This window comes from Montipora capricornis, chromosome 6 (assembly GCF_036669925.1).
Source record: "Montipora capricornis isolate CH-2021 chromosome 6, ASM3666992v2, whole genome shotgun sequence".
Taxonomy (NCBI): domain Eukaryota; kingdom Metazoa; phylum Cnidaria; class Anthozoa; order Scleractinia; family Acroporidae; genus Montipora; species Montipora capricornis.
The window spans coordinates 21343143-21355642 of record NC_090888.1 but is presented as its reverse complement, the minus strand read 5'-3'; the positions used below and the strand labels follow the sequence as shown (position 1 = coordinate 21355642).

The 12500-nt window shown below is 37.9% G+C and overlaps 1 protein-coding gene across 4 annotated transcripts in view; it reads right to left on the bottom strand.

Annotated features, from left to right (window-relative positions):
• Nucleotides 1-12500, bottom strand: part of LOC138050350 (uncharacterized) — a 32433-nt gene that overhangs the window by 10915 nt on the left and 9018 nt on the right. For 2 of the 4 annotated variants that reach the window (XM_068896700.1, XM_068896699.1), the window contains exons 2-3: nt 8630-8947; nt 2535-2813 (exon numbers count right to left, since the gene is read on the bottom strand). In XM_068896700.1, coding sequence (XP_068752801.1) covers nt 2535-2813; nt 8630-8918 — 568 coding nt within the window. In that variant the 5' untranslated portion in view covers nt 8919-8947. The remainder of the gene's footprint in view (nt 1-2534; nt 2814-8629; nt 8948-12500) is intronic. The other 2 variants (XR_011132582.1, XR_011132581.1) reach the window with 1 other exon arrangement.

Genomic DNA, 12500 nt, shown 5'->3' with positions numbered 1-12500 from the left:
ACTGTAGCATCACGTTATACGAGAAGCAACAATACCGTCCGATTTGATATCCGTCGCCTGATTTTATTTCTACGAAAGAAAACCAGGAAACGAGCAAGCGTTCAAGCTAAAATTTTGATTGGTCTTGTAAGACAAAAAAATTCGTTTTGCAGAAGCCAGTGATGGAGAAATTACAAAGCTGGTTGACAATATTAATGCCGTACCAGGCAACACGAAAACGTCCACAAAATATGCTGTCAACATTAACGTCTTTGAATTGAGTTTTATTTTTAGCATGAACAAACTAAAGGTTAATTACATTTTTTTGTGACAGAGTCTATTTACTACGGTATATAATTTTCGTCCAGTTTTTATCGTGGAGAATAGAAAAGAGGTTCCAAAAGACTCTTGAAAACATGGAGTCAACGGAACTGTCCAGGGCGTTAAGGCGATTTTTCGTGGAAGAAAGAAAAGTTGAAGGAAAGCCATACGTATACAGTACCATAAAAACCATTCGTGTTGGGCTGGACTGGTTTCTGTCATGTTCCCCAGATAGACCACATAGAAAGACTTTTTCTATTATTCGTGACAAATAATTTCAATCGGCTAACGAAGTATGAGAGGCTATTTTGCAGAATCTCGCTCGATTCAGCAGCAAAGTCAACTCCATTCTCGTTCAACGTTTAATGTCCATCCGCGGCCGTTTTTTCTCACTCAAACTTTCATAGCTGTAATTTCATTTTGATTCCTCTAAAGGACACTTAAAAATACTACGCATTTTTATGAAAGACTGTTAATTCGTCGGCTGTCCACTTTTCGAACAATATAATTGCAAAAACACTTAGAAAAAAACCTTGTTTTCATTTTTGATCTTCGGGGCGTTGTAAAGAGCACACGTGAAATGACAAACTGTCACATTTCCTCCAATTACTGTAAAGTGAAAATCGAGCGAACCAATCATTTTAAAGATTCCCGCTTTTAAAGATTCCGCTTTTAAGGATTCCCCATTTTAAAGATTCCCCGTTCCCCATTCCTGATTTTCCTTTTAAAGGTAGCCATCGCGCCACGCACATAACGAAAGCTGGCTTTTTTCCCTTTCGGATCTATAAAGTGCGTTCTCCTTGAGAAATAGACCCTTCCACGGTTTTTGGCACCATCTTGGTTGGGGGGCAAACAGGGCTAAATTTAAAGTAAATGTATGGGATTTTGGCCGACTTTGAACCGCTGTAGCGCCGCTGAAAAGAGACGAATTTCCATAGTGATAGTATCTTTTAAAAGACATTTATACTGAGATTATTTTCATGAAAGAATAGATTCAGGCAACAACGAAAATAAACGAATGTTTAAGATTCCATACAAACCCTTCTCAATTCATCACGGCAAATTGCCGCGAAATTCAAAGCAACATGAGAAGATTTATTATTGGAATTTACGGACGTCATACCTTCCTTAATGGCCTTACTTTCTGTTGAATGAATGATATCAATAAAACTATTTAAGGCAGTGCCAAAAGTTGGAACTCTCTCTCTTTTTAGCGGCGCTACAGCGGCTCGAAGTTGTTCAAAATCCCATACATTTACTGTAAATTTAGCCGTGTTTGCCCCCCAGCCACGATGGCAGTCAAAAACCGTGGAAGGGTCTATTAATCAGAGGGTTATAAAATAAATAAGCCCCTTTCCGGCTTGCTGGTATATCGCAGGATAATTCCCTCGGCTGAAAGATTGTCCTCAAAATTTCAAAGTTCGCCGAGAAGCCAAGCTTCGGACAATCTTTCAGCCTTGGGCATTATCCTCCGATATACCAGCCGTCGCAAGGGGTTTATTTACTAAATATATATAGAGTGAATAAAAAAACTTCAGCATTGCACAGGTAACATTGTTAGATTGTTATAGGATATAGCCTTGGCTAGGATTTTCCAGGAGATCGAGAAACCTTTCTTTTGGTCTTTTAGTGGCCATAGGTGTTTGCTTAGTTCAGTGTCATTTCTTTTGCTGTTATGTTTAAAGGACATTTGGTGGTTTCGCCAACGTATTTTTCTATTCAAATTCTGTAAAGGTTTTGGTAAATATTACATTACTGATGCATATAAACTCTAGCGATGCTTCAGACGGTGTATGGAATTTAGCTGATGAGTGGATCAACGCTTTGTTGGTCTACGGAACAGTACTATATTAAAAATCCATATGAAACGATATTGATTAGAAAAACCTTGTTATTTCCGCTCCGTTACTGTTGAGCATTATTCTGGTTTTATCAGTGTGAAACTCACCTGAAGTAATATACATATACATATACCAGAAACCCATAAGGGTTGAAACATGTAACGGCCCCTTGTGTGCTGGTAAACAAGCTTCTGAATATTCAATTTGCTAAGTACCATATGTGTAACAACAATAACGAGGGGTTTCCAAATATGGTACTTTGTACTGAAACAATCAACCAATCAGTTCGCACTGAATATTCGGAAGCTGTGAACGCGCGTTACACGTTTCAACCCTTATGGGTTTCTGCATACACATATCTTCGTTACCGTAATCGTTATAGTTGTTACTTACAGGTGCCGGTGATTACATACAGAGGATTCCTCGTATCATTTGCATATCTCCTGAGAGCTACCTCCAGTATTTGCCAGTTACCTCCGTTGAAGGCTTGCCATTGAGGTGCAATGTTAGTAGTAACCATGGTGTAAGAACGCTCTTCATTGTGAGCAAAGTCTGCATTTGGAGTCAGATGTCCTCTAGCGCAGAATTGCTGGGCAGTTCCGTTGTAATTGTTGTAAAGTGGATTCTGTGGGCCTTGATATGCTTTGTAGTCCTCATCAGTTGCTACTGGATCTTGAAACGAATTAAATTCTAATTGTTATTAAAATAACAAAAAGAAAGGTATAGCCAATCGATTAGAAGGGCGGACTGTTAATTCGTGGGTTTTCGAGGATAGCTGAATAAATAAAAGACCTCTTTATAGCCAAAGGGGACCATTCTATGTACAGGCGTTTCAAAAGATAAGTGACATAGCTATCTATACACGCAGACGGAGACTGACTATCATCATATTCCTCCTTTTTTCCAAGTATGGAGAGAATCACCTAGTCAATAAGTAAGAAGACCAAGGTAGACCCCAAATAAGTTTTAAAGTTATATGCACAAGCATAGGCCAAGAGTAGTGAATTCCTCAACTACAACAAGGTTTTATTGATAATGATAGGTGTATCTTCTGTAAATACGAGGCTGAAACTTTGTGTCATTTGATGTTCTACTGTTCTTATTCAAAACAATTCCGGGGACTTACTTTAATGTTACTTCCCTTCTTTGACTAACCAACATTTTCAATTTAGCCTGCGAGATGTGCTGTTTGGTGCTACCACTTCAAAATCAACCCTTCTAAATTATCTCTTAATCCCAGGAAAACTGTATATGTGGGATTGCAGAGGAACAAAGTTTATCCCAATATAGAGCGTTTTTACTCACGTGACTATTTTTATCCGATCTGTCACTGTTGCCTAGCAACTTTTACCATCTGCCATGTTGGTGTTCCATTATTGAAGGTATATCTAAGAGCTTTTAGTGATTCATCAATACAAGAGTGATATATTTTTATAGTTTTCTCTCGAAATTCGACAATTGTCAGCATGGTTTCTTTGTCTGATGGTTGTCTGCGGTAACAAGAACGGGAAAAGTGGGAATATTGTCTCATATGTCACTGATCACTTTTCCCAATTTTGTATTCTTAAATCTACCATTGAAATTGCGCAGCCAAAGAAAATTGTAACTCGTGATTTTTCTAAATTTTCTCAGCGTTCATTTTTCAAGGAACTATCAGAACTTACTTGGGATTCGACACTGGCTACAAAGGATCCCTCCACGTCATTTTCTACCTTTTATAACTGAATAAACTTCTCAATAAGCATGCGCCACTTCGAAGTCTATCAAAGCGTAGAAGTAAAAAGCTGGCAAAACCTTGGATATCTAAAGGGCTTCGCAAAGCTATAAAACAGGGGACAGGGAAAGATACAAATTTTATAGAAATAAAGTGCTGCCACTTTCTCGTATTAGTAAAAGAAGTTATTATCATACCTATTTTTAATTAAATATTAGTAACATTAGAAAGACCTGGGAAGGTCTGATAAAGTAATTTCCAGTTTAAAGCGTTTAAATAATGATAGTATCCTCTGATCCAACCGAAATTCCAAATATTCTCAATAAGCATTTTGCTTCCATTGGGCACACATTAGCATCAATTGCACATTCTGAAGAATTTTCGCAGTATTTACCTAGACTGTGGTTCTCGGAATCGTTTGCTTTCAATCCACTTTCCAGGTGAAATAGAGGTAGAAATAAAGTCTCTTCCTCTAAATAAAGCACCAGGTTTATACTCCTGTCCTGTCAAAGTTTTGAATTCTGCTAGTCAGCTTCTTTCTAGGCCCCTGACCTCAATCATGAATAAGTCAATTGAGAGTGGCACTTACCTGGCCTTCAAAGTCAAAAGTTGCTAAAGTTGTACCAGTTTACAAGAATGAGGATTAATTAGACCCTAATAACTGCAGGCCAATTTCACTTTTGTCAATATTTAATCGCATCTTTGAGAAACTAATGTATAATAGCTTAAAATCGTTCCTAGATAAACAATTTATTGTACCATTGTCAGTATGGCCTTCGGGAAAAATGCTCCACTCAACATGCTCTCATTGGTATAGTCAATAGAATTCAGTTCAATATTGACAAGAAGCTTTTTTCCTGCGGTATATTTACAGACTTAAAGGAAACCTTTGACACAGTCAATCACTCAATCTTATCGCAGAAACTTGAACATTACGGAATCCAAGGAGTCCTTAATAACTGGTTTTCATCCTATCTAAACGATCGATATCAAACTACTCAGGTTGGTTCCCATGTTTCTAAGAAAGAGCGCTGCCTGTGTGGTGTTCCGCAAGGATCAGTTTTAGGACCATTGTTTTTCTTGTTGTACATAAATGATATCTATAACTCTTGTGACAAACTAAGTTTTTATTTGTTTGCTGATAACACTAAGGAAAGAATGTGTCAGTTACCTTGGTTTTCTTATTGATTCAAACTTATCTTGGAAGCATCATATCACATATATTTCTACCAAAATCAGCATATCAATGGGTATCCTTGCAAGACTAAGACACTAACACTTTATTAAACATCTATCAATCTCTTATACAACCTATCTTGTCCTATCGTATAGCTGTCTGGGGCCAAGCTGCTCGGACGAATGTGGAAAAAATCTTGGTTTTGCAAAAACGTGCCCTTTGCTTGATTTATTTCAAGCCTATTAGATTCCATGCCCTACCTTTGTTTAAATTATCAAATGCTCTCCCTCTTAATCTTCTTTATTTAAAAACAATCTGCCTTATTATGCACGATGTATTGAATGTAACGCCTCCAAATATTTCCAACTTATTTACTTACTCTTCAAAAAAATACATCGTCTTAATACACGATTCTCAGTGGCTGGCAATTTCTACCTACAGTATTCGAGAACGGACCATTTGGCACAAAGATATGGAATAGTATTCCCAACAATAATCGTGCTCTACCTAAATATAAATTTAAGGAAATCCTACAGAATTAGCTACTGGATATTCTGACACAAGAGAATACTTAAGTTGCCGTGCACACTTTAGTTGAAATATTTAGTAAATGTTAAATTTAAAAATTTCAGCATAATTTCAGTTATACATTTGTTTTATTCCACCTACTTTTTAATTTCTGAATTCCCTGTCATTTTAACCTAATATGTTGATGTTTCGTGTATCTGTTCTCTTTATTGTGTCTCAACCCCTATTATTGTAATCTTTCATTTTTCCTACCCGCCTTGATTACCTAGGCTATTTTGTGGGTAAGGATCAATTGAAAATGTGTGAAAGGTGAATGTATAATAATCTTGAACTTCAACTTCAACTCATCGCGCAGAATGGCGCGACACATTCGGGACTTTCTTTGGGTCCAAAGTGCGAAATTTGAACAGGCACCTTCAGACAAAAGCCTCCAAATACAAAGAAAATGGGGCAAAATGGTTAACCGTGGTATATATTTTGCTCCAGTGCGAAAAATCAATGCTATCGCGACCCTTGTGTTCATAATCACCAACCAAGGTGACTTCGTCGAAGAACTTAGCTCAAACAGATGAAGACTCTGGATTTTTGCCATCAGTCGAGCCGACCTAACAGAAGCGAAGCTTGAAAACGATCGTGTATGCAGTGAACATTTTGAGTCAGGTGAACCGGCAAGGGATTGGCATCGTTTTGACGTCGTTTTTGTGCCCAGGCAAACACGGGCAAAAACTAGACCATTCGAAACGACAAGAACAGATTCGAGTAAGCTAAAAGTCAATGTGGAGAGAGATGAGCGACGTAAATGTCGACAAGAAACAATTGAGAAAGAAATAGCAGCAAAGATACAGAAAATATCGGAACCTGAGATCAAAGTATCGCGGAAATATTGACTGACGATGACAAATATTTGTCCTTCAGTTGTTCCTTTTGAGTAAATTTAGTAAAGGACAAAACAAAATGAAACTGTTTTCTCTTTGAAACCAAATTGGACAAATCTAATGCTAACTTTTGTTTTGTCCTCTAGGTGAAACTATGAAGGGAAACTACTGTAAGGGCATTTGTCGTATCCTATGAAACAGAGTGCTTTAAATAGGAAGAACAAAATACAATTTTATGAATGAATGAAAATAAAATATGTAAAGCATCCTCAGTGGTATTCTTACCTTTGTATATGGGTTAGATAGTATTACATCTGTATCTTTGAATGAAAAAATGGAAGCAGCAATAATTTTGTATGACTATGAAAACTTAAGGTGCGTTCGATTGACCCTATTCCGGAACTAAGAATACGTGGAGTGATGATTATGAAAACGATATATTTGGCGCGTTTCGAAGCAGCAAGGATAATAAAAATATGTTTTAGCAGATATATGTCAATTTCAATGCAAATCTCTGTAAGAACGAAGGATTTCTAACTTACATTCTATGTATTCCTATTCCGCCGGGAATACGGTCAATCGAACGCACCCTTACATGTAGATTTGTAGACCTTGACCGCAACAGTCACAGCAGCACATAATATCTGGAGTTGCATGAAGCCAGGGGTATTGTTTATTGATAAATGTCTCACACTTTTCAATCCTGAAGTTTTTGTGTTTTTCTCTTAAGATTTTCTCATAAGCATTTATTGCTGCTCTTTCATGTTTACAACCATTTTCTGGAGCATCATTAGAAAACTTGAAAATATTTGGATAACCGATTGTCTTTATGGGACTAATTGAGTTTTGTGCTGGATTAGAGTGACTCGCTTGCTTACTGAACGGAGAAAAATACCCTTTTTTAGCTTGGTTTCTTAATTGTATCTTCCTCTATAATTCTAATTTCACTATCAGTAGGTTCGATTTTAACACCACTACAGACATCAAGCAACATGTTATAACCCATGTCCAAATATTCTTATCAAAGAGGTCTGTGATGGTTTTAATGTTCCTGCTTTGTGATACAAATGACTGAGAATAAGGAGGAATTAAAATTTAACAGCACTGGTTTGGTATTGCAGGAAGTCAGCTTTGCATAAAAATCACTCAATTCGCCAGGCGATGCAGATGCGATTTCAGGGTTATCTTGCTTTGCAATGGCTAGGGTTTTGCCTTTTGAAGAATCCAAATTATCAATGGGAACATCCAGTTTTTACTTAAGTTTCCTGGCTGATGAGAAATCAGTATTTTCTACTTCAGAGTATGGCACGTTTTTGACATAAGATGGCATAATCCATGCGAATTTTAACTCGGTGCACGCCACTTTACCTCGCACTACTCTGTTGAAGGCCTCAAGATAAAACAGGACACTAGGGGTATATGCACAGCATTCCTTGCCCAGCCATGTCGGAAAAGCGCGCTTTTTATCGTTCCATTGTATACGTTCTGTTATTATCCACGAAGAAACCAACTGATTGTTAAGTTTTTTGAATGGCGAACTTTTCCTATCACAACAAACTTTTCGGCAACGACTTTTGAATGAAGACTGAAAGGCTTTGAACTGCTCTTGCCTTGACTTGTTTCAAGCACCAAATACGATACTAAATCGACTTAAAATTCCAGCAATCTGATTCTACGACTTTTAGATCATCAGATATATTATTTTATGAGAGATTATCTCGCTAAAATTGAATTTAAACGCAGCAAAAGTGAGCTCACCATGAAAATTTCCGTATCTTTCTTTACACGTATGACTCACGTGGAACACCAACATGGCGGAGCCTCATTTTCAAGTATCTGTCAAAAGCTCGCGACGTCACGTGAAAACACTCTACTTTTAGTTTTCAGACAAAAGTAAACATCAAATATGAAACAGAAAATACATTTACACCAGAGATAACAAACTAAGAATATTTTACAGTAAATAGACAATACTCTTTGTTTAGTTTAGTCTTAACGTTTTTTGTTTTGTTTTCTTTCTTTTAATCGTAACCTACGTGTTATGTAAGGTTAGTGTGTGTTCAACTGCACAATACGTAGGTTGTTCCATTGATATTATTATAGAACTTTTGTATTGTATGTATATTGCATGTTCATTTGTAACCTAGTGTATAATTGATAACTAAATAAAAAAAAACTACAACAAGATTATTACCAACTGAATTATCTTCTCTGAAAGCATCCCTTGCCCCTACACCCTCGGGGATAAAAGGCTGAATAAGGTGTCCAGTGAACTCTGGGATTCGTGTTTGCTTGTTATAACAAACGGCAAACTGTGCCACCCTTCTCTTTTTTATCATACGATTTGGCGCTCCATAACACAATCCCAGGCCGACGCATGGAGCACTCTTCATATCCTTGAGGACGGGGTTTTTGTTGCCACCAACATATCGTATCCAGTGCTGGAACATGCACTTGTATATATCATTGGAAAAAGCGTTCATTGGATCTTGGACCACATATTTCTTGCTTGCTGTTGAAATCAATTGCCATGTCTTACTTAGTACTGTTTGAAACTGTAACACTATAAAACCTCATAAACTCAGTTCAAGGCATAATTCGTGTTATAATATTGAACTATTCTATATCAAAATATTTTAGTCAATACCTGTTTCATTTGCTTCTGCAGTTGTTTTTTGCAGTTTTGAGGCGCGGATGGGCGAATTTTCTTGGCTGGAAACGTTTCTGCAGCCCGCATTTATCCCATTCACCTTCGTCACTTTTGGAAAAGAGTTTAAAAAGCAGGAAAGAGCAACAGAAAAGAGGGGACAAAATTTGAGAAATTTAAGCGAAGAAAGCCTCGAGAGAATCCGAAGGAGAAGAAGAGAAACTTTCAAGAAAGAACACTGTTAAAAGCTGAAAGAGATTGAGCGAGAGACAAGCTATACTCGCTAAACGAGTCTTGAAAACGAACTAGGCCTGAAAACGTTTGTAATTCCGTGTTGACAGAGATTCTGGAATATTTCATCACACACCAAGTCGCCATTCAAGCCTACTGCAGACATCATTGACGAGTTTCTTGTCATCATTAAGCACTTAATGACTGGCCCCAAGGGAAACAGTGTTTCCCCGAGACCCTCAATGTTCCCCGAGGCGAAGCCGAGGGAAACATTGAGGTCGAGGGGATACAAAACTCACTGTTTCCCGAGGGGCCAGTCATTAAGTGTTTTGTTATACCTCCCAACTCAAAATAGAACAATACACAGATAAAAATTATTTACTTGACGTCGGCTGGCGTACAGATTTGCCGCCGTTTCAAAGGTGCACGACCTGATCACGTGTGAATCGAAAGTTCAAGGGCGTCATTAAGTTTTGTTCGTCCTAGGGCGTAATGAATTTTTTCCCAATGACACGTGACACGTTCTCCTCCAATCAGAAAACGTATTTGAGTTCGGAGGTATAACAATGTCTATTGTTTCAGACATATGAAGCTTATAACCGACCTCTCGATGCCGTATAAATTCATATTGTATTATATTGGACAGTTTAGGTGTTTTTAGCCAGATAAGAGATTTTGAAAAGCGTTTTGATAATCTCGAACCTGCGATTTTCGGCAAAATCTCCAACAGCGACTGAGTTATAACAATCGCTTGTCTTGTTTGTCACTCTGTTTTGTGGCTGGCTGCCGTGGTTGCTTATTTTGGAACTGAATTCATCATTGCTATGGCGACTGTCCACACTAAATTAATACCTTTCGATTTATAGGCTTTTTGTGTGAAGTGGTGTCCAGTCGTGAGCTGCAGTCGTGTTTGACCGTGAGATTGCAGTCAAGTAAGGGAATTACTACGCCTTAGCTTGACTTTTTAATTGGTAGTTTTTGCTGTTGTTCTAATTAAAACTGAAGAGAGAGGTTGTAAAGATTATCTGTCAAACGGAAAATGTTGTAGAAGAGATTACTGTGCATGTAATTTTTATTGTTTGCGAGGCTTGGTTGTTTACTGCAATCAGCTCAGAGGTGTTTGATCATTGTAAACTGTATACACAAATTTTTCGTAGCAGTAAGATTGAAATCAAACATTTTGGCACCAGGGTTCCGACGTGAGCACTTACTCTTGGATTGCAATTCCCATATCTATAAACATCTTCAGAGTTCTGAGTAGTGTAAGAATCTATGCTCTTTCAATTTTTTTTCCATCTTAGACTCGGCTCTTACTAATTTTCAACTTAAGATCAAAGAAGCCCTTCATATTGAATGGGAACTATCCGCATTGAATAAACAACTCAAACATGTTAATATAAAACTCTTACTTTAATTACTATTTGTTTTAAACATTTTTCACAGATTTGTACTCGCACCTTTTCATTTTCCCACTTTTCTGTATCCCTTAAGTATTGTGTAACTTTTTTCACTGATTTTTAACTATTATTCCACAATTTGTAATTTACGCCTACTTGTTACCTACTTTATATAAAGGCACTCACTTGTAAACATACTACAATTGAAGATGGATACCGTCGAGTATCCGAAACGTGTGTTGCAAATTTCAAAGTTATGTCCTTGTTTTTAAATGTTTGATTTCAAACTGTATACAATAATGACGATTAATTTTGTACTTTACGCAGAAGCATGATTATTTCCATATACACTATATTCAAAATAGAAATCGGCTTTCTGGGGCTAGACACGGGAACTCCACTTTTAGGCTTGGCTAAATATATATATTATTGAAATACGGACACAGGGAGCTGCACTTGGGAGATTAGACTCTCTCAAAGTCCTTTAGTTTTTCTTCCCGCCTAGTGATGGCTGGTCGGTTCAATTTAAAGGACTTTTCTCATCTGTTTGGCGCCAAAATTACCAGTGAAAAATTCCACCGGTGACGTCAACAATTCTAAGAATGACTCAAATGGCGAGAAGCATTAGGACGCCATATTGTTTTTCACGCCCTGTGTTGTTCTCTTCGAGAGCAATGGAAGATGTGGAAGATGCGACAGAACTTGGTCTACAGTGTTACGGTAACTAATTACCGGCAGAAAGATAATGACCTCGCTATTTCCACGAAACGCAATGTATTCAATTGTAAACTACGGGAGACAACTTAGCTCGAGCTAGCGACTACTCTTAGTACAATTTCACTACAATCAATCAACTCAGTACTTCTCTATGCTTATCTGACCACAGGCAAACACTGTCCTTCTCTTTAACAAGAACTCCTGAAGGCTTCTTTCACAGGATCGCGCTCCACGGAAATCTTGCCAAACCAACTGTAAATGATAGCAGAATTGCAGAATCACACACGAACCGGAAAATCCCTTCACTTGTCACTTGCCTCGCAATATATCACTTGGAAATCACAAACAGGGAACCCGAACCACAACCACCACAACTGACTAGTGTGCCGCTTATATCGCTATCCGAAGCGAGTCTAAAAGTTTCCAAAAGTAACTATTTACAGCTATTACAATAAACTTTATTTGTACACTTATGAGTCACAGACTATTTTGAAATTGAGTTCCAGAGAAGTCTTGAAACAACACATTGCGGACATTGACCTTCGCGAACGTTCTATGTAATTCCGATACCTGTAACAACAGAAATTAGTATAACGAATCAAGGGAAGGTAAAAGAAAAGTCGTTGAGGCATATCTAAAAGGAAAGGACGTTTTTTTTGTTCTCCGACGGGATCGGGCAAATCACTGTGTTTTGAGATTGCCCCATTTGTGTCCGAGGCAACAACAGTAGGGAACGTTGAAAAGAAATCAAACATATGGTCCATTTGTCTTGTGGTGGCCCCACTTGTGTCTTTAATAATATCAAAGCCCGGACAAAGTCGCCGGATAGCGAAGTCAAGGCATAACAACAGCCAATACCAGAAAGCCAGAAAGTACCGCCAGAAAGTACCGCCGACGAACTGAAAGACATCCGACTCGGCCGGTGCAACGTGCAGAGACTGTTGAATTCTCACAGAACTGTTTCTCAAGAACTGAAGTGTTCAATCAAAGCTCTTTTTATCGACGAAAGTCACTGTAATAGAGCCCTTTCATAAATGCCGACCACCTTTACATTGTTGCGTATTTATGCTAAT